Raw genomic sequence first — 27,973 nt, 5'->3', positions numbered from 1 at the left:
CACTTGACCAAATTGCCATCAGGAAGGTCACGTCATCGTCATGCATGACATGCTACAATTGGCTACACCACGACAGGATGTCAATCAAACTAGGGAAAGCTCGGAGTAGGGCTCACGATATGCAAGCATGCATGTAATTCTATCCTCTATAGGTACATTGAGTAAAGTTATATTCATAAAATGAATAATATGATCTTCAAATTCATTTTATTCAAGAGTCATTATAATTCACTTTGAAGAGCCGCCTAAATTTGCAAATAATTTCACTCGAATGCACTCTCTATTGACCTAAACTTTTACTAAATGTCGTATCATATTCTCTTGTGGACTATTATATCTAGATATTTCCATTAAAGTAAAATTTGTAATAAGCTTATATGGTTATAATAATTTACTTCTGCGCCATAGCTTTCCAGGAAGAATAAGCAACCATCAGTATGACTAATCGTAATTGCACTAGTAATAGCAATAAATGTCTCGTTCGTGTTACACCTAATCCTTGACCTAATCGATCGGGCGGACTTGTAGTGTACACTTTGGACCTGACAGCAACGCGAGCAATGACAGCGGTAGGCAGCCCCTCTCCTCGAGCACTGCAGCGAATGAAAAGTCTAGTCAGTGTGTTCTTTCGTTCTATACAAGTGGCTCCTGCTTTTAGCCTTATTTCACCACAAAAAAAGGCATTCTTGAGTTCAAATTACCAGAGCTTCAATGGCGGAGGAAGTGATATTGTTGGACTTCTGGTCGAGCCTGTTTGGGATGAGGGCCAGGATTGCCCTGAGAGAGAAGGGCGTGGACTTTGATTTGAGGGAGGAGGACCTTCTGAGCAACAAGAGCCCCCTGCTCTTGGAGACGAACCCGGTCCACAAGAAAATCCCCGTCCTCATCCACAATGGCAAGCCGGTTTGCGAGTCCCTCATCATCGTCCAGTACATCGACAAGACTTGGGGTCGCGAGTCCCCTCTCCTGCGTTCCGATCCTTACCAGCGGGCATTAGAGGTGTCAATGGATCGGATCGGGTCGAGCTTTCTTAATACCCAACCCGACCCGAAACCTACAGGGTTATGCTTGACCCGCCCAGACCCACCCGAGACCCTGTTCACCGTACACCCCAAGGCCTGGGCCGGGTCGAGTCGGGCCGGGTTTCGATTTTTTTTTTCGCGCGGATAGATTGGAATTGTGAACCCACCGCAAATATAGAACCGAATTATCAGATGACTAACCAGGTTAGGTTGGTTCTGTTCTCTTATTTTTTCTTTTCATATCCACAAGATGGAAAAATGATAATAGAGATGATTTCCAACACTACGCCAGAATCTCTTTTCTTCCCACTCTCACTGTGTGAGTACCATCGTAGAACAAGTTTTGTAGTACAAAGTAACTAAAAAAAAGAGAAAGAAACTAAAACAATACCATTGCAGAACAAGTTCTGTAGTACAAAGTAACTAAAAAAAAAAGAAAGAAACTAAACAACATTAACAGACAGCAATGACTGGAATTTTTTCACTTCTAAGCAAGACTGGCTTGCTTCCAATTACTAATACATCATCACGGGTCGACATTCCAAAGATAAAGCTAGTGCAAAAGGGTTGGACTCCGAATTTCTTTTCCCCGTCGATGCAGTGCTGCCTAAAAGTAGATTGTTCCAAAAGATTCAAAAGCAAGATTGATTCTAAGATTAGTTCATAAGAAAAGGGTTAACAAAGATCTAGAACCAGACGTTGCTGAACTAGAAGTGGTAGGTGAGATATCATTAAGTTTGTTGCTAGTAAGGACTAAAATTGGCTTTTGTTCACCTTGAGTCTGTTAGAAGTCGATGTTCTCAAGAGGTCACAAGGGAAACAAGAAGATAAGTGCAGCAAGAAGGACAAGAAAATTGAAGATTCCATTGAAAAGCTATTTGTTGGTTGAACATAAACCAGCTTGCTAAAGCAGATTGAGTTTGAGGACAAAATGAAAGACCCTTGAGACAACCTACAAACTCAATTTGCCCAGACACACTGGGATATTTGTCTTGACATGGTTTAAAAGATGTCAGGTCCGAGGTTAGTGACCAGTAAAATTAAATTTAAAGGGGCGTGCACAAAAGAAAACCTGATTAGTTAAGCATATAACAGACACCATGTCGATTCATTGCACTTTTTCTTGGATGATTGTATGCATATGATGAGACATATATATCCTATGTAAGCAGTATGAGTTTTTTATGCGCGCGAGTGTGTGAATATATGGCACTAGATCACTTGACATACGTGTATTTCTTTTGCTACAAGAGAGAGTATATTATTAACATGTATGGTAACCATGTGTAAAGCTTCGATTGGGGAATTAAACAAAGCAAACAACCTTGTGTTGGATGCCATAGTTTACCAGCTATTTAAATAGTTTTACCATACTTCTGTTAAAACTGTAGTAGTCCAAACACTATGTAGTAAAAATAGGTCCCAAGTCATTTAGAGTCTCGAGTAAAAACTGACAAGTTACCTAAAATGGCAATCTACAGCTTCATCAATCATCTAGAGAAATTGATATCGATTTTGGCTCCATGGTTGTAGTTGGCAACTCTGCATTAAATTCACTATGAAAATGAAAATTAACGTATCCATTGAAACATAGAAGGGTATTAATATTCTACAGCCATATTTTTTCACCTGACTCAAAGATTTCGAGTTCTTCTAAGTCCTCTTCAATCGAACGTGAAAGTGGCGCGGATCATAATCAATCTTGAGCACATATAAGAGCCTCCACCATGTTTGGGGTTAAAGAGCTACGAAACACATCAAGCACGTGACCTCCTATGCTAAATGCAACCTCTGATGCTACAGTTGAGACGGGCACGGCCAAAATATCTCGAGCAATGGAAGAAAGGATAGGATATCTTGAAGAATTTATTTTCCACCAACTTAAAATATCAAACTCAACGCTATAATGTTCACATCCTTCCTTCCTCCAAATACTTGTCCAATTCAGATTTTTCTTCCAAATATTGTTGTCCGGTTTCTCTAAGATACATTACAGTCATAATATTAGCACCGACCACCGGAGACTTTGACACGTTAATCATCCTTGTGCTCTTTAGCCTCAAGTTGCTTTGGGGGCATACACCAGTGCGGTATTGCTCGAACAAAGATATCAGAGATGTTATTACTTTATCTTGTAAAGTTTCCGCCTACTTGCTTTCATAAACACGATTAATCATCCACTTCACATATTCCCACTTATGCCGCGGGTCAAGTATGCAAGTAATGAACAAAGTAAGATTGATGTTGTTCACATTGCCAAAATACTTATTGAATTTGATGTTCATTCTCTTAGCCATTTCCTATAAAGTCGGGTCCTCATTTTCACAACATCTATCAATCATGATATAAATCCCATACACATCATTTGACATATCATTACTAGTGACATAAGAAGAACCCGAAACTTTTAAAGTCGTATCAAAAAATAACTTTAGAAAAGGAAGAAAGTGATGGGCATACTCCCAATCATCACTAGTGGGCAATCCTTTTACCTTGGAAAGCTCTTCAACAAATTTGCCATCTTGAAATTCCAATGAGTTAAAAGCTGTTTGAAACTTCAAAGCTGCTTCCAACATTATATATGTCGAGTTCCAACGAGTCTCGACATCCAAACATACAAGACTCTTGGACTCAATTTTCTCTAGCTCAATACAACCTTTAAACCGTCTGAACCTTGCAGGAGAAGACCTCACATAACGCACGGCCGAACGTATTCTAACAATCGAATCATTTATGTCTTTCAACCCCTCTCACAATCAAACTCAATACATGAGCACAACACCTCATGTGGAGCAACTCATCTCTCAATACCAGAGAATTCCGAGAGTTAAGTCTCTTCTTCAAATATTGAATTCCTAAGTCATTTGAGCTAGCATTATCCACGGTGATAGAAAAAAATGCTTTGAATCCCCCAATCAATCAAGCATTTCTCAACCGCTTTTCCTATTATCTAGGCAGAATGACCCTGGATTTGACAAAAATTTAATATTTTCTTATGCAACTTCCAATCGGCATCAACAAAATGAGTAGTGAGACACATATAGCTCAAATTTTGACAAGAAGTCCATGTGTCTGTTGTAAGACACTCTTGGAGATGTCTCCAAGAAATATTTCTTCAACTTACTTCTTTCATCCGTGTATAAATCATAACATTTGCGCCTCAAAGTGTTGCGCGACGGGATTAAGAAATTTGGCTGGATTTTATTCACAAATCGCCGAAATCCCTCATGCTCTACCAACTTGAAAGGCAATTTATCAAGAATAAACATGATCGCTAATTCTTTTCCACTATCATCTTGGTCAAATTTCCAAGGACCCGAGTTACTTTTTTGCCTTTTCTCGACATTTGCATATGGGAATTCCTTACATATAGCTAAATGACGATGCATCGAACTGGTCCCTTGACCACTAGCACAACCAATAAATGCCCCACAGTATATACATTCAGCCTTTTCTTCATCAGGAATATGTTTGAAGTGTTCCCATACTGAAGATCTCGTCCTTCTTTGTGTCACACTAGAAGCACTTATCTCAGATATTTAGCAATCCTTTTATCTATGACACTTAGAACCTGGAAAGTATTACTATAATCAGAAATGTAGTCCTCAACATACTCTTGACAAATACAAATGGTGTAGTAATGCCTTCTACAGTTCATATACTTGCCAACATATTTACCAACTAGGTTCTAGAGTAGATAAACCATGCAAATCTAAAAAATCTGAAGTAGGAAAGTCTTAGATAAACCATCATCATAACATTTTCTGTTGTTAATTGAACAAAAAAGCTCACCAGATTTTGGTGGAAAAAGATTAAATGTTCTGTTATTCCAGGTCACTAAGTTGTTGATCGGTGTTGAAAATCCCTAGCAAACCCTTAATGCGGCCCAGTGCAACGGGGTACAACCTAACAACACACAATACAAAAAAAGTACCACATTAGAAACAATGATTGCTCCCATTCTTAGCATTAAAACTTGCTTTGATCGAATAAAGTGCAAAACCTAATACAGCATGCCAAAATCACAGTGCGTCACAGATAGAAAAAGCTGAGAATCAAGATTCTTTATACGGACTAAAAAGGATAAATGAATCACAGTGTCACAGATTCAAAATGGGCAGCTCAAATGAGTATGGTGCTGTTGTACTAGAAATGATTGACGCTGATATGGTGGAAATGTCTATCTAGGTTCATCTATCTGCAATTAGGAGACATGCAGAAATGAAATTATGATAATAGCTAGGTCAGCTTATCATGCACTAAGGTTATTTCTCTAGAGTCTTTGAAGCAAATTGCAAAAAAAAAGAATAAAGTTCAGCCCATTTCCACTGAAACCCTCTGCCCATAGAAAGTCTTTCAATCTCACTATCTAGACTGATTCCAAGATAGCTTAATAGATTCTCCAAAACAAAAAATTGAAACAGTTATGTTATTCTTCAACCGCATATGAATAGGCTCTATAACTATGATATCAACCAGGAAAAGGGTAAAACTAGGTCAGGATCACAACAAGAAGAAATGCATGCAGTAGATTCAGGAGGTAGGCCTGTTTGTTGCAGCTTATTACTTCTACTTGTGACTTTCCCTCCAAAATTTTGAAGAAGGAAAAGGATATCTCGAGTTTCGAAAAATTATGGAATATCATGTGTAATTCCACATGTCAATCGTTGTATTTTGAAAGGTTTGAGGTGTTTTGCATTAACAAAAGTCAAATTATGAGAGTTCCAAGATAATGAAATTCCGATCAATTAAATAAAAAGCTTCAGAAAGACCAAGCATATGTCATTCTAGAACCATACTAAAAGCATGTGCTTCAGGCCATCACTTCCTTATAAAAGAACATCAAATGGAACTCCAATATGTAAAAGAAAACAAATGCTGCCCTTGTTATGTATATTGACATTCGCTAAGTAGAAAGAGAAGAAAAAAATACCGCAGGAATCATATAGGAAACAACTTACCAGGTTAGGAGCAGCCCAACCAACAAAAGCAGAAAGAATAGTCATCACCTGGATAAAAGATGCCGATACAGAAGGTCTTAGTCCATGACAGATGAAGTGTCTAGAACGACTTCATGCTAAGGCATTAAATATTTGAAAGTTGTAGAAGTACACTTACCACCAAAGTTACCAAGCAACCTGACAAGACAAGTCTCCTTGGGTGACGCATAGCCAGAATCTGAAAACATGAATCATGAAAATGAACATGGTAAGAAGCTATTCCGGAGGAAGGTAGAGTTTGATGTAATGCAGATCACAATGGAACCAAGTCAAGCAGCTGACAATGAAGCACTCACTAGAGGGACAAAGCTACTTCGGAAGCAGTTGCAAGGTAGGATGTGGATATGGGGAATCTTGTATTTTCTTTCATTCCCCCTTCCTGGCCAGTAGCACGCTGATTTTGGGTAAAGTGATAGGGGAATCTGAGCTACTGATAAACCATCTCATCATGAGGACCAACAAAACAGAAGTAAGATAGCAGCTAAGAAATCTCAACAAGTTCATATAATTTGCATGCAATAGACCATAAAATGGAAAAGAAAACCAAAAAAACATACATTGCCCCACAATTTGTAAAGACCAGCGATTAAACAAGGTCAAGTTAGTCCACATAGTCAAAATTTGTGAAGACCAGCTGCTAAACCTTTATTAAGTTCCTACTACAAAGTAATTTTATCAATCCCAGTCATCCAACTATTTAGCCCATACACACATATCTGAGTAATTTAAAAGATCACTTCTAGCAATTTATTCATGCAAACAGAAATGTCAAGGGTCAGAGATTTTCCATCTCTGATTATGGTTTATGGTTCAGTCCCAAGCCACGGTAATATAATTGCATACCTTCGATCAATATTAGCCAATGATATAATGTCGTCCAATTTTGGTATGTCACGCAAGTCAACTGGAAGGAGCTTGTAATGTTCACTAATCACTTCTCCCTTTTCTACACAAGTTAAAGCAAGCTTAAGATAATTAAAACAACCAAAAAGAACAAAATAATCAACACATAATAAAATTTTACACAAATTCATACATCTGAACATAAGAGGCACACTGATACAATGGATAGTAAGGACGATATGCTAGAACCATGAAAGTAGATTTTGCATGCCTCATATTGATAGGTATATAACGACTCCTAGCAAGAACTTAAAAGCCACATAAATTAGCATTTGATTAGAGCAACAGATCCTATGCCCAAAGAGACGTTGCCATTTCTCGACACCAAGGCAATCAAATGTTCAAGTCCAATGCCATCATTAACAACCATACACACCGCTTCTCTGCCAGATTCGCAAAGTCAAAATTATTTTAACTTCACTGCAAATACGCCTTATGAGTAACAAAATCCCAAAGGGATGCAGCCACCATGCTAAAGGTGATAAGTTGTTATGCTGTTGCTAACATCTAAGTGAGATTGATACTAGCATTCCATGTTGAAAACAGCAGACCATCTGTTAGACCAAATAGTTTGTAATAAATCACCTAAGCAATTTGATTGTATTGGCATTGGCTCAACCAATCTGGACGACATATATTTGCAAAAAAAAGGTCCCTTAAGCAGCACAATGGTGAGTTCTTGCATTCCAGGTAACCAGATTTATCGGGAAAAAAAAGTGGGAAACAAAGATTTATGCAGTCCATGGGTCATTGAGCTTGAGTCATTTGCTATGTAGATGAAGCCCAGTAACAGAGTAATCATGGTAAAATTTTCAAAGCAGGAAAGCCAAAGGGTGTCACTAGCTAATCAACATCGTTTTAATCAAATAAGGGCCATTAAATTCGCAGAAACCAATGAGCACAACACATGCAATTCAAAATCCATGCTCAAATGATACAATTTACACGGAAAAGAAACTAGGAACCATGCGAAAAATTCACCCTTTTTTTCGAGCTCACCTGCAATGTGAACAACCTGTCCTCAAACTGAACTTCCTTCGTCAAGAAATCAGCTCCGATCGTCACCTTATACTGATTGCTGAACTTGCGATTCACATACCTATACAGCACAATCAGCAGTCCCCCCAACGTCAAAAACACCAATCAATCAATATCGCATCGAGCTGCGTACATGTATACAATTTCAGATTTTGAATCACGAGGTTAAGAGAACAAACATCAAAAGGGTGTATAGCCAATTAACCTAAAAAGTCATAAACACCAAAAGGAAACGTCTAATTCGATGGACTGATCGTTCGATTCTGCTATGTGACCACTGAAGCTCGACCGCTCCAGAGCCTCCTCGGCTTCAGGGACATTCAAAAAGGAATAGCGCTCACTAACCTGCTCCATAACCTGCACCCAGGAAGGGCGGGAGCTCGCGAGCACAAGCGATCGCGGAGCGAAAGAGAGCAGATCGAAGACGCTAGGGCAAGCGGAGCGAAAAGGACAACAACGGCCTTGACAGAATCAAGGACTCGAAATGTGAACCCTAACAGAGGCGTTGCAAAGCTAGAGAGAGAGAGAGAGAGACCGACCTCGAGCGACGGCGACGAGCGAAGGATGCAGAGAGATGATCGACGAGCGAAGGATGCAGACGAGGTGAGGTGAGGCGAGAGAGTCGAGAGCGTCTGACGGCGATGGCGATTGGTGACTGAAAGAGGGAGATGGGTCGGAGTGTTAATGGGTCGGCCCGATCCTACCCCAACCTAATGATACCCCAAATTTTAGGGCCATATTCGAAAAAAATTAAGGCCCGACCCCAAAATACCGCAAATTTTAGGGCCGGACCGGGCCGGCGTGGGTCGGGCTGGGCCGACGCGGATTTTGTTGACACCCCTAGCGGGCATGTGCCAGGTTCTGGGCTGACTACGTAGACAAGGTAAGACGACGACGCCCAATCTATCGAACATTTCTTTTACTAAGTGTGCTTAACGTCAAGACACAAAACGATGGTGCAGATATTTCCAGCAGGGAAAATGGCGATGTTTTCGACGGGGGAGGCCCAGAAGGTGGCGAAGAAGGAGTACATCGAGGGCTTAAAGGTGCTAGAGGGAGAGCTTGGGGACAAGGCATACTTTGGAGGTGAGAGGTTTGGGTACGTGGATGTGTCGCTGATACCGTTCTATAGCTGGTTATATGCTGTGGAGACATTGGCCAACTGTAGCATCGGGGATGAGTGCTCCGAGCTGGTGGGATGGGCCAAGCGGTGCATGCAGAGGGAGAGCATGGCCAAGTCGTTGCCCGACCAATACAAGGTCTATGACTTCATGTTGAAGGTCAGGAAGTAGCTTCAGGCGCAGCGACACCTCTCGAGTCTCATAATAATGGTCATTTCGATGACTCTTTCGTTCATTAATCCCTCTCTCCCTTGGTCGAGGCTCGCTCTTTCCACTTTCGATGATTTCCGTTTAGCAAAATGTTTTGCGTTCTTTGCGCATGAGTACCTCTAACATACTATTTTTTCTCTTTTTCTCTTTGATGAAATCTTTTTCATTCATTATTGAATTATATATTCCCAATATGCGTCTAAGCATCCATGCGTTACCTACATCATCAAACAAGAAAACATAGCGAACAAAGCAATAATGAGTACTCAGGAAATAAAGTTCAGTAGGTAGATAAGTAAAGGGCAAAGAAAGTCCAGTTCGGCCGTCTTGGGCAATATTTTTTTTTTTTCTTGGGCAATATTAACACAACGCCTTGTTATGTACGTCTCGGATAGAACCTTGGTGACCTTATTCGTAAGAATAGATGTGCCTAAATGCAATGAATTATGGCGAAGTGAAAACTCGTCAACAATCGATCCGAGGAGACTTAAAAATAGTCGAATATGAAGTATTCGAGTCACGATAGAAAACGGATGACATGCCATAATTGACTACACCATGAGAAGAAATCAAAACCCGACTCAGCGAAGCTCGCAGTAGACCAAGAATGGGCATTTTTTTTTTTTGTCGAAGACCATGAATGGGTTGACTGCCCATAGATGTAACAACGATCTGTGCATGGACTGAACGGCATTGCATGTTTAACAGTAAAACATAAGCATCTAATGAAAGCTGTGAGTTTAGGAGTACCGCATTACATGTTTAGTGATACGTCATATTAAAACTGGATTGCACTTAGTATAACATCATTTGGTCCTTTGGAGGATGAGAGCATCCTTTAGAAAGATGCATGCATGTTTAAATTAGGGCTTAGCTCATGGGGGTCCTTGTCTCTAGGCTTAATAATGTAGCTGTGTATATTCTTTGCCCAACATCATATCAATTTTTTATTTTCACGCTTTATCATCATGTCGTCTTTGTTTATTATGTTTGGATTATCACCTTGATTGTATGAACGTTGAATGTTCGCAGGCAAATTCGTGGCACATACTCATTTAGATGGATGTGCCTAGGCATTTAAATGAACAAGATTGCATGATCGAAACGTTTTCGAAATAGCGAGAATAGGTACCAAGTTTAGGCACTGATAGACTTCAACGCAATTAAGTGTCTATTCTCGAATCTCTGGTTCATGGAAAGTAAAACGGCCTTCTATGTTTAACTAAGCTTCTAAACAGCCTCCAATAGGTTAATAGCGACTCCTAAAGGAAAGGACAATAGTCATCATACTTAGGGCCCATTTGATTTGACTTTGAGGGAATGTCTTTGGAAAAATACAAAGGCTTTAGGCTAAAGTGATTTTCCGAAATGCAAGTAGTATTTAGTAAAGTGTATTTTAAAATCACATTTGAAAGCAATTTTGACTAAACACCATTTGGTAAAAACTATATTTTGTAAATAACTTTTGCTAATATTTTTTTTTTAATAGTCTCAGACACTGGCCGGCCAAAATAGCCACCGGCTAGCCTTGCCTGGGGTCACGCAACCCAGGCAACCGTGGCCTGGGCTCAAACTTAGGCAGCATCGCCTGGGTCACGTGACCCAGGCAACGATTGCCTGGGATCGCACGACCCAAGCCAATGCTTACCCGGGTCATGCAACCTAGGCAATGCCTAAGGTCGCGCGACCCCTTAGGTGGCGGTCGTAAGTTTCTGGAATTGCTTCTCTGGGTAAATCGGGGAAGATGAACAGTGCGATGAATAGTGCAATAAACAATGAACTTGCATTTCGAGAATGCAAGTTGCCAAAGTACTTCCGGACCTGCCTTGAGCTAAAGTCTTTTAGAGGCCTTTGGAAATGCAATTGCATTTTCCCAAAATTCTATAAAAAAATTGCCAAACGCTATTTACATTTGGCTACCCAAAGTCCTTTGCAAATGCTGAATCAAACAAGCCCAATCAACCAATGTCGCAATTGGTACGGTTTGGAAGAATCCGAGCTAAGTGTGAGTGACAACTCGCAAGAGGAATTGTCCGAGCACACTTAGGTAATCCATCCACCATTCGAGGCAACGCGGGTCCTTCAAAGCACATGACCAAACTGCCATCAGGAGGGTACGTCATGCATGACATACTACAATTGACTACACTATGACAAGATGTCAAAATCATACTAGAGAAAGCTCAGAGCAGGGCTAACGATCTACAAGCATGCATGTAATTCTTTTCCGCTACACGAACATTGAGTGAAATTCCATCCATAAAATGACTGATATGATCATCAAATTTATTTTATTAAAGAGTCATTATGATTTGCGTTGAAGAGCTATCTGGATTTGCAAATATTTCACTCGAATGCACTCGTTATTGACCTAAATTTGTACTAAACTCAATATGTTGTATCATTTTTTTTTGTCGACTATTATATCTAGATATTTCGTTTGCTCATGCATATACACATACTAGTTCATGCAAAATGCTTTGTTATCTTCAAATAAGTAGTGAGTTTTCCAAACGTATTTATGCTTCCTCAGCCAGTGCTAAGGATTGTCCTACAACTTGGGTGTAACGATTTGGTGTAATTGCCATTAAGGTTAACCACTTTTTTTGCATGATCAAGGACAAATGGTGCAGCCTTTTCTTGCCATATCTTTTTGGCTCAAGGGATTTTTTTTTTCTTACTTAACTCTCAACTCACTCTTAAACTTTTACCAGGAGTCGAAACCTACATTCGATACTAAACGTTCCCACCCCTAACCCCCTCCTGAGAAGGTAAAAAATCGAACTCCCCATCTCTCTTTTTCCAAATAGGAAGGGTGGCCATTAGGGCAAATCCCAGTGGTTGGCTTTGGGAGCTTGACTCGTAACTTTTTTAGGTCTATTTGAATTACTTTCCTCTTACGACAGAATCAAGCCTTTCATTTACAATATGTCCATCTTTTTTGCAAGAGCATTTTCCCCTACTGTAGCAGCGTTGCTTTCATCCCTAGCAAAGAATTTCGTTAACGGAGTATTGAACCCACTATGTGAGTTCTAACGCAAGGAAGAAAGATCTAGCCTTCTACCGGCCTTTATTAATTTTTTTTATATTTTTTCAATTTTGCGTGAAAAGAAAAAAATGGAAATCTAGGTTTTCTCAATAAAATATAGCTATTCTTACTTATTAAGAATATATGTTTTTTGAATTTTTATAGAAAAACGAAAAGTTAAGCTTTTTCAAGAACTATGGCCTTAATGAAAATTCTGTAAATACTTAAAGATGTTTGAGATTTGAAAGGAGCTTCACTGCAAGGTATTTTTTGAAGTTAAAACAAAAAAGTTGGGTATTGTTATGCCAACCTTGAAAGATGGGATAAATTGGAAAAATGAGATAAAAGGTGGGGTTTTTACATGACATTAGCCTTCCAAATAATCAAAAACCCTAATTTAAAAAGTCAAAAATCACCATGACCAGAGACTCCTACAATGCCACGTCGATTACCACTAGTCGGGCAACAGACATATGATTGTTCTTTTCTTCATCAGCAAGAAATAATATTATATTCCATAATTATGTACAATTGTTTACTTTCGCTCCATTAAACTAGGGTCTATTTACAGATGAAAGCTTGGCTTAAAGTCAAGGACGAGATGATTGCGTCTAAGTTCAGGAATAATGAGAAATGGAACATAATGCAGTAGGGAAGAACTGGAAGCACTAGAAAGAAGGAAGCAACCACCAGTCGAACTAATAATAAGATATGTATTTCTCGTTCATGTTACAACCTAAGCCATGAGCTAATCGGCCGGGCATGGAGACTAGATTTGGAGCTGACAGTGACGCGAGCAATGACAGCATTGAGCAGCCCCTCCTCGAGCACTGCAGCGAATGAAAAGCCTCTTCCATCTTCTCTTTTGCTCTATATAAGTGGCTCCTGCTTTTAACCTCACTTCACCACATAAAACAAAGCATTCTTGAGTTCAGATTACCATAGCTTCAATGGCGGAGGAAGTGATATTGTTGGACTTCTGGCCGAGCCCATTCTGGATGAGGGCCAAGATTGCCCTAAGAGAGAAGGGTGTGGACTTTGATATGAGGAAGGAGGATGCTCTGAGCAACAAGAGCCCCCTGCTCTTGGAGATGAACCCGGTCCACATGAAAATCCCCGTCCTCATCCACATCGGCAAGCCGGTTTGCGAGTCCCTCGTCATCGTCCAGTACATCGACGAGACCTGGGGTCATGGGTCCCCTCTCTTGCCTTCCAATCCTCCCGAGCGGGCCCATGCCAAGTTTTGGGCCCACTATGTGGACAAGAAGGTAGGACAATGATGCCCAATCTTTCATACACTTCCTTATTAATCATGCTTAACGTCAAAACATGAAACGGTGGTGTAGATTACAGTGGTGCAAGCGGTGTGGACGTCGACAGGGGAGGCCCAGGAGGCAGCGAAGAAGGAGTACATCGAGTACTTGAAGGTGTGGGAGGGAGAGCTCGGCGACAAGGCTTACTTTGGAGGTGAGAGGTTTGGGTACGTGGATGTGTAGCTAATACCGTTCTATAGCTACTTCTATGCTTTCGAGGCATCGGCCAACTTTAGCACTGAGGAGGAGTGCCCCAAGTTGGTGGGTTGGGCCAAGCGTTGCATGCAGAGGGAGAGCGTGGCCAAGTCATTGCCCGACCATCACAAGGTCTATGACTTCATGTTGGAGCTCAAGAAGAAGCTTTAGGCGCAGTGACAACTCTCGAGTCCCATTATGGTCATCTCATGACTTTTGTTCAGTAATTCCTCTCCTTTGGACGAGGCTTAGCTCTTTCCACTTTCATGATTTCCTTTTTGTATTTGAGTATTTCTGGATCAGCTGATAAATTCTATACAACATTTCATGAATTTCGTTCAGCATTATGTTTTGCGTTATTTGCGCACGTGGACATCAAATATATATTTTTCTTTTTGATGAAAATCTTTTCCATGCATTATCAACCTATTCTGTTCCCAAAACGCATGTAAATACCATGCATTACCAACATTATCAAACACGAAAGCATAGCAAACAAAGAAAAAACAAAAATTAAGGAAATTTCGATACTTTGGTTTTCGCAACAATCTACACCATCATTTCATGTCTCAATGTTAAGCACACTTAATATGGAAATTCATTGAAAGATAAAGCATTTTGTTGTCTTACCTTCTTGTCCACATAATCGGCCCGGAACCTGGCACAGGCTCGCTTGTAAGGATCGAAAGGCAAGAGAGGGGACTTGCGACCCTAGGTCACGTCTATGTACTGAACAATGACGAGGGAACTGCAAACTGGCTTGCTGTTGTGGATGAGGACGGGGATTTTCCCCCTCTTGATCAAGCCATTCCTGAAACACACCACGACCCTTTTCTCAAGATTCATAGCTTTTTCACCATCTTCATCAAAGTTTTTCAATTTGCTTGTCGATTCCACAATTGCAAATTATCATATGTTTGCGTGTATTTTGGGATTGTTTGTCCTCGCTCTTTCTTTGATAATCTGCAAGAATTCAGTCAAGGCTCACCAACTTTCAGAGGCAACGTTGCCTGAAGTGCCCGAACTGCCTTAGTCTGGATTGCCTCAACTTCCTAATATTCCGAGCCTGCCAAAGTAGGAATTGCCATCACTGTCGAAAGTCGAATTGCTGCCACTTCGTGAACTACCAAAGCCCGAATTACCAACAATACCGAAACCAAAATTGTCCGAATTTCCTCACGTCTGTGATTTCTCTAGACCATCATTGCCTTCTGTTCCCACGATTTCGAAGGACATGTTCGTTTTTGCTACTACTCCTTAAACCTATGTGATGTGAGTTTCTTGTTGGATACAATATAATATGATTTAGTAATATTATCCCGTCTGTATTTAATGATCTGAGGATGACTCATATGGTATACATGCACTAGATTGTGACAGTTTGTGATATGAACTGACATTTGTTATATAATTTAATTTATGATATCGTAAAGGAACTAGTTGGCGCAATTGATTGAGGCATTAGGGGATTTTCGAATCAGGATGTGGAGGTTATTTGTTCATATCCTACCAGTTGTGCGTAAAGTGCTGCGAGTCAGAATCATTTGCTCGTACAAAAAGGCCTGAACTTAATCAGGCCACGGGACCAATCCACCAAGTTTCCGTTTTCATAAACACGCCGGTCACCTAATTGGAGATTTTTCTGTGCTTCTAAATTGCCCCTAGTTTACTCCTTTCTAATTCTTAAATTGACACTCCTCACTTGGAGTCAGTTATACAAGTACATTTAGTACATTCTTTCCTCATCTCGTACTTCCCCGCTTGCATATTTCGTCTGCATACTCAACACACATATTAGTTCATGCATAATGCGTTTTTATCTTCAAAACAAATAGTGAGCTTTCCGAACGTATTTAAGCTTCCTCAGCCGGTGCTAAAGATTGTCCTACAACTTGGGTTGAACGATTTGGTATAATTACCATTAGGTTGACCACTCTATTCGCAAGATCAAGGACAAAAGGTCCAGCCTTTTCCTGCCATATCTTTTGGGCTTTAGGGGCTTGACTCGTTACTCTTTGAGGCCTATTTGACTTACTCTCTTTCAACAGAATCAAGCCTTTCAAGGACCAATTTGTCCATCTCTCTTGCAAGAGCATTTTCCCCTGCTAGAGCAACGTTGCTTTCATCTCTAGCAAAGAATTTCGTTAGCATAGTATTTAACTGTGCATTGCGACCCACCATGGGCCCGTTTGGTTCGACTTTGGGGGAATGCATTTGGGGGAAAGCAAATACCTTTTGGGCTAAAGGGGTTTTCCGAAATGCAAGTAGTGTTGGGTAAGTGTTTTTTAAAATCAACTTAGGCTAAAGGACTTTTGCTAATTTTTTTTTAAAAAAAAAAAGCTCCGGTGGAGCTAAACCACCGGCCACCGCCGCCGGCCAGATCTGGTCGCCAGCCACTACCACATGGGGTCACGCGATCCCCAAGCGGTGGTCGCCGGGGTCGGGCTAGCCCTCAGGCGGCGGTCGCCAGCCGCCGGACCTCAATCTGGGAAAGATGAACAATGACGATGAACAGTGCAAGTTGCATTCCGAAAATGCAACTTTCCAAAGCACCTCCACCCTTGCATTGGCCAAAAGTCCCTTGGAGAGTATTCCAAATGCAATTGCATCTCCCCAAAGTGAGTAAAAAAAGTTGACAAACACCATTTGTATTTGGCCAAAGGACTTTAGAGCCCAAATGAGCATTCCCAATTCTGAACCAAACGGGGCCTATGTGAGTTATAACTTATAATGCAAGGAAGAAAGATCTAGCCTTCTACTGGCCATTTTTTAAAATTGAAATATGTTTCAGTTTTGCGTGAAAAGAAAAAAAAAAGGAAAACTAGGTTTTTCAATAAAATATAGCTATTCTTACTCATGAAGAATTGAATTTTTATTAAAAAAAAACGAAAAATTAAGCTTTTTGAAAGAACTATAGCCTTGATGGAAATTATGTAAATATTTAAAGATATTTGTTTGAGATTTGAATGGAGCTTCACTGCAAGGTATTTTTGAAGTAAAAAACAAAAAAGGTTGGGTATTGTTATGCCAACCTTGAAAGATGGGGAAAATTGGAAAATGAGATAAAAGATGGGGTTTTTCTATGACGTTATCACTTCCAAATAATCAAAAACCCTAATTTAAAAAGCCAAAGATCACCATGACCAAAAACTCCTGCAATGGCACGTCGATTACCACTGGTCGGGCAACGACTTATACGAAATTCCATAATTATGTATAATTGTTTACTTTTGAGCTATAAAAAAAGGTTTTAATTTCATATGAAAGCTTGGCTCTAAGTCAAGAACTAGATGATTGTGTCTAAGTACAAAAATTGTCGCGGAAACAAGCGATCACATTAGTAAAATAGACAAAACAAGAAAATAGATCGGATACAAGATTGACGTGATTTAGTCAAGGTGACCTAGGTTCACAGGAAGAGCATCAAAGAATTCCTTTGGAGATCAAGCGATAAAATGAAGATTACATCAACACTCGAATAACTCAAACACTATCAGTGTTTCCCACCCTTCAATTGCACCCAACAACTCACAAATGAAATTACAAATCTTACCACGAGATTTATTGGCTTCAACACTCTCGAATTGTTTCAAAATGTAATTTACAAGAAGTCGTCTTTTGATACTTTTCACAGCGAAAATACTTTTTATATCTAGACAAAAGTTGGATCCAAAACAGGGCACCTACTTAAACTAGGTACCCATTCAATAGGAAATCAACTCCAATTAGAAAATTTATTCGAATTAGGAATTTTTCTTTTTTATGCTTAAATTGGTGATATATTTTCAATAGAAATAATGATAAATATAAAATAAACAAGTAGAGAGGAACTGGAAGCACCAGAAAGAAGCAGCCACCAGTCGAACTTATAATAAGATATGTATGTATTTCTCGTTCACGTTACCACCTAATCCCTGACCTAATACGCCGGGCATGGAGACTAGATTTGGACCTGCCAGTGACGCGAGCAATGACAGCATTAAGCAGCCCCTCCTAGTCCTCGAGCACTGCAGCGAATGAAAAGCCTCATCCATGTGCTCTTTCCCTCTATATAAGTGGCTCCTGCTTTAACCTCATTTCACCAGAAAAAAAGCATTCTCGAGTTCATATTACCATAGCTTTAACGGCAGAGGAAGTGATACTGTTGGACTTCTGGCCGAGCCCGTTCGGGATGAGGGCCAAAATTGCCCTGAGAGAGAAGGGCGTGGAGTTTGATCTGAGGGAGGAGGGACTTCCGAGCAACAAGAGCCCCTTGCTCTTGCAGATGAACCCGGTCCACAAGAAAATCCCCGTCCTCATCCACGACGGCAAGCCGGTCTGCGAGTCCCTCATTATTGTCCAGTACATCGACGAGACCTGGGGTCCCGAGTCCCCTCTCTTGCCTTCCGATCCCCACGAGCGTGCCCGTGCAAGGTTCTGGGCTGACTACATGGACAAGAAGGTAAGACGAACAGCACCCAATCTTTCCCGATCATTTCCTTGTTATGTGCGCTTGACATCAAGACGGGACACAACATGACGGCACAGATAATTCCAGCGGCGCAAATGGCATGGCTGTCGACAGGGGAGGCTCAGGAGGCGGCGAAGACGGAGTACATCGAGGGCTTAAAGGTGTTGGAGAGAGAGCTTGGGGACAAGGCGTACTTTGAAGGCGAGAGGTTTGGATACTTGGATGTGTCGCTGATACCGCTCTATAGTGGGTTCTATGCTGTGGAGACATCGACCAACTTTAGCATCGGGGAAGAGTGCCCCAAGTTGGTGGGGTGGGCAAAGCGGTGCATGCAGAGGGAGAGCGTGGCCAAGTCGTTGCCTAACCAGCACAAGGTTTATGACTACATGTTGGAGGTCAGAAAGAAGCTTCAAGCGCAGTGACTACTCTTGAATCTCAGAATGGTCATTTCCCAGCTCTTTTGTTCAATAACCCCTCTTTCCTTTGGACGAGGGTTAGCTCTTTCCAGTTTCATGATTTCCTTTTTGTACTTTGAGTGTTTCCGGATCGGCTAATAAATTATATGCTAATTCCGTTTAGCATTATGTTTGCGTTATTTCCGCATATGTACCTCGAATTTACAATTTCCTTTTTTTATGAAAATCCTTTTCATGCATTATTGACCTATTTCGCTCCTAATAATCATCTAGTAGCGTCATGCATTACCAACATTATCGAACATAAAAACGTAGCAAACAAAGCTAAAACAAAAGTTAAGGGAATAAAGTTTAGTAGATAGATGAATAAAGCAAGAAATATCCAATTCGGGCTGGCCTATCTCTGAAATAAAACTCGTAACGACCCGATACAAATGAGGGCAGAAAATGATCGTTGAAGAATTAGATTTCCTAATTTGTCGAAGAATTTCCAACCTTTGATAGTTGTTCGAAAATCTAGAACTTGCGACGAATCTCAGATTAGATTTGCTTTTGAGAAACCATCCCCAAATTCACTCTTAGAGTAAATTCTTCCCAATTTTAAGAATACCTCTCTATCTCCTTCGGTAACTTTTCTATCAAGGTTGACAGACCAGTCAAACTATCACGTACAGAATTTAACAATCTTGTACCTGGATCCCTACACGTTCAATGGTATAAATGCAAACATTCTAGATTCCGGCAATCACAGCCCTCTTAATTCTTTGACCTCATGGTCCTGTAATATTAGATTATACTATCTCTCCTTCAAGATGACAAAACCTTTAAGACGTGACCCAAATCTTAAATGGGTGTTTCGAAATTGTTTGCCTAGTTCACACGCACAAGTCCATTCCTTGTTCTGTAAATTAGCTTTGGGTACTGAAGAACAAATTAGTCATGAAAGAGTGTGATTATTTGCGTGGTTTCATCTCTTGGTGGTAGCTATTTATACTTGATGAGAAGATAGATGTCTTATCAAGAATGCTCTTCGCTCATATCCTTCAACAAAAGGGTCGATAAAAGTATCTATTTTTGTGCGAAAACGTGGATATCGTCTTGCTCAAGTAGATGGGGTTATTTTGTTAAGACACAGTACTTTGTAAAGGGCCAATTTGTAATTCAAAATAAAAATTCCACATCCTAGTTCGATCAACTTTTTCTAGGATACCTTTGTGCCATGAGACAATAAAAGAAGTGTTCTTGTGTACAAATGCTCTCGAGCCTCTCAAAGCATTGATTTTGCACATCATGAAAATAGCTAGTGGATTGAAAATATACAGTTTTGCCTTATTGAGTTTCCTAATAAATGCCTGATGAAACTTTTTAACAAAGTTCTAAGAAAAATTAAAGGAGATGGCAAAAAGAGCGGTGCCTAACGGTGACCTAGGCTTCTCAACCTTGCGGTTCAACTTGCACTACTCCCAAGTCAGGGCAAATGTTGAAATGGAAGGCGGCAAATTTTGTGGCCTAGGATCATACTGCCTTTCTTTAAAAAAAAATATTGAGATCACTCACCAAAATATTTTGATGAATTGCTAACTTAGTACTAAACATTTTTGACGACTTGTCAATTTAGTCCTTCCGGCGAATTTTGACCGGAAATCGCTCACGTAGATGCCGGCCATCCTACATGACGTGGCTAGCACTAACGTGGATAATTTTTTCCTCTTTTCTTTTTTTCCCTCTGGCCTATGGCTGGTATTTGGCCATGGCCGACAACCAGACATAAGGCCTCACCGGATCTGGCGAGGGCTCGACCCTCATGGCTTGGGGAGGGTCATTCTTGCCAAATATGGCAAGGCTGTCCTCGTGGCCTTTTGCGAGGGCTCAACCCTCGGGGCTTGGGCGACAGTGACCCTTGCCAAATCCAACAATGGTGACCCTCGCCTACGTGGCGAGGGTCGAGCCCTTGCCAGATCTGGCAAGAGCAGCCCTCACCAGATTTAGTAAGGGCGACCCTCGCCTAGGCCGCGAGAGTCAAGCCCTCACCTATGGTCAGTTGCCGACAATGGACAACTGTCGACCACGAGCCAAAGGGAAAAAAAAGAAAGGAAAAAAAATATTAAAAATGTAAAAACTATCCATGCCAGCGCTGACCATGCCACGTAAGATGGTCAGCGTCTACGTTAGTGATTTCGGATCAAAATTGGCCAGAATGACTAAATTGACAAGTTTTCAAAAGGTTTAGGACTAAATTAGCAAATCACCATAAGGTTTAAGACTAAATTGGCAAGTTGCCAAAAAATTTAGGAGTAAATTAACTGCCGTATAATAGGTTTAGAATTTTTTGGACAATTTTCTCATGAACCAAAAGTCAGATAATAGCGCTTTTCTAACCTTCTGTCCCTTGAGTCTGTTCATGCGCCTAGTGACGATGTCTTGTCATTTTGTTGGAATTCTATGCTTTGCGAGCATGACACCATTCCTCGAAAGCATGACGCGGTTTGCCGTGAAGTAAGATCTGGACATGCTTAGCCGATTCACCAACTCTCGTCATTGTAAAGTCGATGTTTCTTTCCTCGATTGATGTCTATCTTTACATGCGTGGAATTTTAATATCTTGATCCGTATCAAGATATTAAAATATCAAACGTTGATTCAGGGATCGACCTAAGGCCCAAAGTGGGCTAAAATATGGGTGAGCATGATTTCATGATTCTATCATGGAATCGGAGAATCGGATTGGTGGGAATTTGTCCGGTTCCAGAGTATGCAGGGTAAGTTTTCACTTCCAAAAATCGGGTAACCTATTTTAACGGGTAAGTTCTAGGTTCAAGGTAGGTGGAACCTAGAACTTGGTACCTGGAACAAGTTTTTGTATTTTTCTTGGTCTATATCTTTACGCGATCATACAAAATTCCATGGCGTCCGATCATAAGTGTATAATCTGGAATCACTAGTTTAAATTTCCATTTTGTGACTTAGACTTTTACTTTGTTAATGTTTCATATTGTTCGTGTGTCTAAATATAAGTTGCGATCAGTGGATTGTAGCAGCAAATGGTGGTCATTAAATGTGACGTTTCACTACAATCGTTAAATTAATATTACAGGTGAAACCCGGGTAAACCCCGGAACTAATCCTGAAACGTGTAATATGGTAGGTTCCAAGTTTCACGGTATGTAGCGTAAGTTCCAAATTCTAAAAAAATGGAAAATTTGTTCCAATAAGTAAGTTTTAAATTTCAGGAGGAACGGTAAAATCTATATGGAACTTGGAACCACTCAGCTCTGGGCTAAATGGCCACTGCACAAATCATCTGCAGGCAGTCAACCCATTCTTGGTCTACTCCGAGCTTTCCTGAGTCGGGTTTTGACTTCTTCTCATGGTGTAGTCAATGAACAATTATGCCATGTCATACATTTATTATCGCGACTCCAAGAGTTCATATTCGATTCTTTTTTAGTCTCTTCGGATTGATTTTTGACTAGTTTTTTCACTTCGTCATAATTCATTGCATTTAGGCACATTTATTCTTATGAATAAGATCATCGAGGTTCTATCCCAGACGTAAATAACAAGGCGTTGTACTAATATTGCCCAAGACGACTTTCTTAGCTTTACTTATGTATCTGCTCAACTTTATTTCCTTAGTATTCATTATTGATTTGTTCGCTAATGTTTTTGTTGCGGAAGTCAAGCGATCGAACAATAAATTTAACAGAATAAGAAAATAAATCGAACATCAGATTTACGTGGTTCGGTCGTAGTGACCTACGTCCACGGGGAGAGCAGCACGGAATTTCACTATAGATTAAGCGATACAACGGAGATTACAACCACACTCGAGTCACTCAAACACTCTAAGTGTTTCCCAAGCCCCAATTACACCCAATAACTCACGCAGTGTTTATCCCAACAATTCCTCACGAAATAATCCCTCAATCTTGCAAAAGAATTGTACACAAATCTTAACACAAGATTTAATCGCTACGAACACTTGAACTCTTGGCGTAATTCCACGAATAAAATCACGAACCCACAACCAAGCACTCGCTTGCGGAGCGGCGCTTCAAGAAGTCTTCACTTCACGTATTTATCAACAACAGCACGTCCAAAGTGCCCACTGAATATATTTATAGCCAAAAGAAGAACACCTTCAGAAGCCCACGTCAACATGGATTAGGAAATCATGTTATTCGGTCAACTAGTCAAAGTTTGAACTTTCCTCTTTTAACTTTTCTTTGGCCGACTTCAAGTAGTGTTTCCTTCCTTTCTCTGACATAATTGGACTTTCCTTTTCTGTCCTTCTATTTCACGATTCGGACTCCAACGTGAGAATAACAAAATTGATGTGTCCGTATATTTCCTTTTACTCGATTTCGGAGTTCGCAAAATATCCAATTCGAAATATTTAGATTTTCGTTTCGGGCTCAAACTCGAGACATATTTTTAATAGTTTTCTTATTTGATGATGTTGGTAACACATGGATACTTAGACGCATATTGGGAATATAGTAACGCAAAACATAATGCTAAACAGAAATCATCGAAAGTGGAAAGAACATACCTCAACCAAAAGAGAAGAGGTTATTGAACAACAGAGTGATGAGGTGAGCATAATCAGACTCGGATTTTATTGGGGCTGAAGCTTCTTCTTGAGCACCAAGAGGAATTCATAGACTTTTTGCTGGTCGGGCAACAACTTGGCCACGCTCTCCCTCTACATCCAATGCTTGGCCCATCCCACCAACTTGGGGCACTCCTCCGCCACGCTACAGTTGGCCAGTTTCTCCAAAGCATAGAACGAGTTATACAGCGGTATCAACGACACATCCATATACCCAAACATCTCGCCTCCAAAGGAAGCCTTGTCCCCAAGCTCTCCCTCCAGCACCTTTAAGCCTTCGATGTACTCCTTCTTCGCCGCCTCCCAGGCCTCTCCTGTCGACAGCCATGCGGTTCGCCCCACTGGGAATATCTGCAATGTCATTTCGTGTCTCCACGTTAAGCGCATTTAATATGGAAGTGCTCGAAAGATTGGGCGTCGTGGTCTTACCTTGTCCACATAGTCGGCCCAAAACCAGGCACGGGTGCGCTCGTGAGGATCAGAAGGCAAGAGAGGGGACTCATGACCCCAGGTCTCGTCGATGTACTGGACGATGACGAGGGACTCGCAAACCGGCTTGCCGTTGTGGATGAGGACGGGGATTTTCTTGTGGACTGGGTTCGTCTCCAAAGCAGGGAGCTCTTGTTGCTCAGAAGGTCCTCCTCCTCAGAGCAAAGTCCACCCCCTTCTCTCTCAGGGCAATCCTGGCCCTCATCCCGAACGGGCTCGGCCAAAAGTCCAACAATATCACTTCCTCCGCCATTGAAGCTTGGTAATGTGAACTAGGGAATGCTTTTTGGTGGTGAAATGAGGCTAAAAGCAGGATCCACTTATACAGAACGAAAGAGAACATTGACGAGACTCTGTAGTCGCTGCAATGTTTGAGAGGCTGCTTGATACCGTCATTGCTCGCGTCACTTTCGCGTTAGGTCCAAGTCTACGCTCCATGTCCGCCCCATTAGATTATGGTGGTTGCATGCATGGTATGGCTTAGTTGTCCAGTGTTGGAAGGAGTGGCTTAATTCGTTATTAAAAATTGGGAGAGTGCAAAGGTACTTTGAGGAGAAAGTTTTTCTTCCCTCTCCCAAGGAAATACCCCCGAGTTTAACGCAGTTTAAGGACTTACTCAGGTCTAAAACCCATAAATAAATATAAATAATATGTGGGGCAAAAGTCACCAAAGACCCTAAAGTATGCCCACTCCGACAAATTTATCCTAAATTTGCCTATATGGACGCCAAAAAATAAATAGTGTTAACATGGTTCCCACGTGGCGTAAGTGAAATAAAAATGATGTTGTTTTGACAGAAAAATATATAACGAAATCTTGACGGAGGGTAAACGTATAGGTTTGGAATTTTTTGTATCACAAGAAAAAGTTTAAGATAAATGTGCCATGGTGGGAAAAATATGAGGTTTTTTATGTCACAAAAAAAAGTTTAGGATCAATATATCACGGTGAGTATAATTTAGAGTTTTTCGTGACTTTTTCCCCTAACACGTGAGCTCCTTCTATATGAACAAAAGATGTCTTCCTTCGGCAATAAATTCAGGATAACTTGGACTTGGAGAAGGCAACAAAGTCACGCGTGATTAATTCGTCTTCACACTTGTTGAAATCTCTGCCAACAATTCTCATACGCCAACTTTTTACTCCAACGTGGTCGAGTTCACACATTCTCATTAGTCGGATTTCGTTTTACAGGCTCAAACTCGAGACATACTTTAATAGATAAAATTAAGCTTTCTATTTGGACATCTCCTTTGCAAGAGCATTTCTCGTTGCTGTAGCAACGTTACCTTCATCTCTAGCAAAGAAATTATCGGAGTGTGCACTTTGCTTTGCGACCCAATATGTGAGTTTGTACGCAAGGAAGAAAAATTTAGTCTATTAAATAAAGAAATTTTTACTTAGTAGAAATATTTTCTGAATTATTTATCAACAAAATGAAAAATTAAGCATTTTCCAGAGAAAACCGGCAAGACGACAATGCCCGATCTAAAATAGGCCAATGGGTGAACCGTCACAAAATTTGGACTATTATTCTTGTCATTTCATATCTTTCTTGAAATATTTGACAAGGCTACAAATTAATTATTTAATTGAAACTGAGTGAAAAAAAAAATAACGATTTGTGTGTCGATTTCTAATTGAATACCGTCATGCCCTGACATAGGAAGACAAAATTAAGTACATCTTAAAGATCATAAAACATGTATCAAGTTCAATAAATTGTTGTTGTTCTTGTCGTGCCAAATATGTTCACTAATTTTACTCGGCTGGAATAATGATTTTCAAAAACAATGAGACTTGCAGTGATCTTACTAAAGATATGTGCTTCGCCACGCTTTCGATAATGTTATCGATTTGTTCATCGTCACATTTTTAAAATCAGTCTATATGCCCATGTTTATATAGTTATCATTTCCAAAGCACCCGCCGTCAAGTGTTATGCGCAATCGGTACATCGAGATTGAATATATTCATTTATTAAGAATCATCAACGGGTGGTCAGAGCATCAGCTAAGAGATCCTTAAATGTATTCTTCCATTGTGAAAGCTCTATTCTTTATGGTGATAGTAGGCCCGGATCTCCAACAACTGTGTGTAAAGGATCACATGAACGTTGAAGGATGAGATCATGGTAGGGACGTTAAAGCCTGTAAACTCATAACAAACATCAGCAAAAAGACGTGATCAGATGAGAAATCAAACTTACCTTGCTCGTAAATGTTAAACCTAAGCCATGATCTCATCCGCCGCCTGCCGGTCGTGAAGAGTAGAATTGAACCTGACCGTGACGCGAGCAATGACAGAATTCAGCAGCCTCTCAAACGTTGCAGCGAGTTAGAGAGTCTCGTCAACGTTGTCTTTCCCTCTATATAAGTGGCACCTGCTTTTAGCCTCAGTTCACCGCAGAAAAGCGTTCTTGAGTTCAGATTACCGAGCTTCAATGGCAGAGGAAGTGATATTGTTGGACTTCTGGCCGAGCCCCTACGGGATGAGGGCCAGGATTGCCCTGAGAGAGAAGGGCGTGCACTTTGATCCGAGGGAGGAGGACATTCTGAGCAACAAGAGCCCCCTCCTCTTGGAGATGAACCCGGTCCACAAGAAAATCCCCGTCCTCATCCACAACGGCAAGCCGGTTTGTGAGTCCCTCGTCATCGTCCAGTACATCGACGACACCTGGGGTCGTGAGTCCCCTCTCTTGCCTTATGATCCTCACGAGCGTGCCCGTGCTAGGTTCTGGGCCGACTCTGCGGACAAGGTGAGATGACCGACACCCAATCTTTCGAACATTTATTTCCCTAGGTGCGCAGAGGCACGAAACGATGGTGCAGATATTCCCAACGGCGCGAGCGGCGTTGCTGTCGACGGGGGAGCCCCAGGAGGCACAAAGAAGGAGTACATTGAGGGCCTGAAGGTGCTGGAGGCAGAGCCTAGGGACAAGGCATTCTTAAGAGGCGAGAGGTTTGGGTAGTGAATGTGTTGCTGATAACGCTGTACAACTCGTTGTATGCTCTGGAGAAACTGGCCGACTGCAGCGTAGCGGCGGAGTGCCCCAAGCTGGTGGTGTAGGCCGAGCGGTGCATGCAGAGTGAGAGCGTGACCATGTCGTTGCCCGACCAGCACCAACTCTACGGCTTCCTCTTGGTGCTCAAGAATAAGCTTCAGGCTCAATAAACTCTTTTTTGAGTCTGACTCTTTTTGTTTCTTTTTGTACGAGCCTTTAAGATTATGTTTTTGCGTTATTTGCGCATGTGTACCTCTAATATACACTTTTCTGTTTTTTATGAAAATACTTTTCATGCTTTATCGACCTATTTTGTTCCCAGCATGCATCTAAGCACCATGGCATTACCAACACTGTCAAACACCAAGTTGGCTACTTTGCTGGTACCAATGGACTAAGACTAGGTAACCCACTCTCTCCTTATCTGTTTGTCTTGGTTATGGAAATCCTCAACAGGATCATAATTGAGAAAGTTGCAGCATCCTCCTTCAAATATCATTGGCGTTGCAAAACGGAAAAAATCACTCACTTATGCTTCGCAAATGATCTGTTTCTTTTTTCTCACGGGGATGTAAATTCAGTCATTTGCCTTGTTGATGTACTTGATGAATTTGCAGCTCTCTCAGGACTGCACTTCAATCCAGATAAATGCCAAATCTTTTTCTCTGGGTTGTCCGAGGAAGAAAAGGGAATTATATTGGATCACACACTTTTCCCCATAGGTAACCTCCCTTTAGATACCTTGGTGTTCCGCTTATTACAAGAAGACTCACACACGCAGATTGTAAGAGTCTGACCGATAAAATCTTCAAAAAAATAGAAGGCTGGGGCATGCAACATATTAGCTACGCTGGTCGTCTCCAGTTGACGAAATCGGTACTTATTTCCATCTGTACCTTTTGGATGCAAATGTTTTTACTTCCAAAGCAAACTATATAAGAAATTGAAAAGAAGATTAGACATTTATTGTGGGTTGGAAATACAAAAGGCCACGGATCACACAAAGTTGCTTGGGAAGTTGTTTGTTCGCCAAAAAAGGAAGGAGGTCTAGGGTTGCCTCATCTAAAATTATGGAACAAAGTTTTGCTTGGCCGTATGCTTTGGAACCTCATAAATTGTCCATCATCTTCCTTGTGGAGTAAATGGGTCCATAGTACCAAGTGTAGAGGCA

At 40.9% G+C, this 27,973-nt stretch overlaps 2 protein-coding genes, 1 long non-coding RNA gene and 3 pseudogenes across 3 annotated transcripts; 4 read left to right on the top strand and 2 right to left on the bottom strand.

The window, feature by feature from the left end:
- The first annotated feature begins 711 nt into the window (after window positions 1-711).
- Window positions 712-9,255, top strand: LOC130139572 (glutathione S-transferase U25-like). The gene is made up of 3 exons (XM_056316802.1): window positions 712-1,001; window positions 8,822-8,846; window positions 8,926-9,255. Exons 1-3 carry the CDS (start codon window positions 712-714, stop codon window positions 9,253-9,255), a joined length of 645 nt encoding a protein of 214 aa, XP_056172777.1.
- LOC130139574 (uncharacterized) lies at window positions 5,753-8,226 on the bottom strand. Its single transcript, XR_008817677.1, has 3 exons — window positions 7,925-8,226; window positions 6,141-6,200; window positions 5,753-6,031 (listed from the first exon to the last, which is right to left on the bottom strand). It is a non-coding gene; the product is annotated as an uncharacterized LOC130139574 (long non-coding RNA).
- Window positions 9,256-13,272: 4,017 nt separating the features above from the next.
- LOC130139567 (glutathione S-transferase U19-like) lies at window positions 13,273-14,019 on the top strand (annotated as a pseudogene).
- Window positions 14,020-17,763: 3,744 nt separating this feature from the next.
- On the top strand, window positions 17,764-18,870 carry LOC115672212 (glutathione S-transferase U19-like). The gene is made up of 3 exons (XM_030593988.1): window positions 17,764-17,788; window positions 17,844-18,271; window positions 18,358-18,870. Exons 1-3 carry the CDS (start codon window positions 17,764-17,766, stop codon window positions 18,700-18,702), a joined length of 798 nt encoding a protein of 265 aa, XP_030449848.1. The 3' UTR covers window positions 18,703-18,870.
- A 4,303-nt stretch (window positions 18,871-23,173) lies between these two features.
- LOC115672406 (glutathione S-transferase U19-like) lies at window positions 23,174-24,050 on the bottom strand (annotated as a pseudogene).
- A 2,191-nt stretch (window positions 24,051-26,241) lies between these two features.
- Window positions 26,242-26,972, top strand: LOC115672409 (glutathione S-transferase U22-like; annotated as a pseudogene).
- Window positions 26,973-27,973: the final 1,001 nt, after the last annotated feature.

The sequence above is a fragment of the Syzygium oleosum genome, unplaced genomic scaffold, assembly GCF_021117445.2.
Source record: "Syzygium oleosum isolate NSW1041296 unplaced genomic scaffold, Sole_v2.1 Sole_v2.12, whole genome shotgun sequence".
In the NCBI taxonomy this organism is placed as follows: Eukaryota; Viridiplantae; Streptophyta; class Magnoliopsida; order Myrtales; family Myrtaceae; genus Syzygium; species Syzygium oleosum.
The sequence above is the reverse complement of the archived record's forward strand: the minus strand, read 5'-3'. Positions and strand labels throughout refer to the sequence as shown.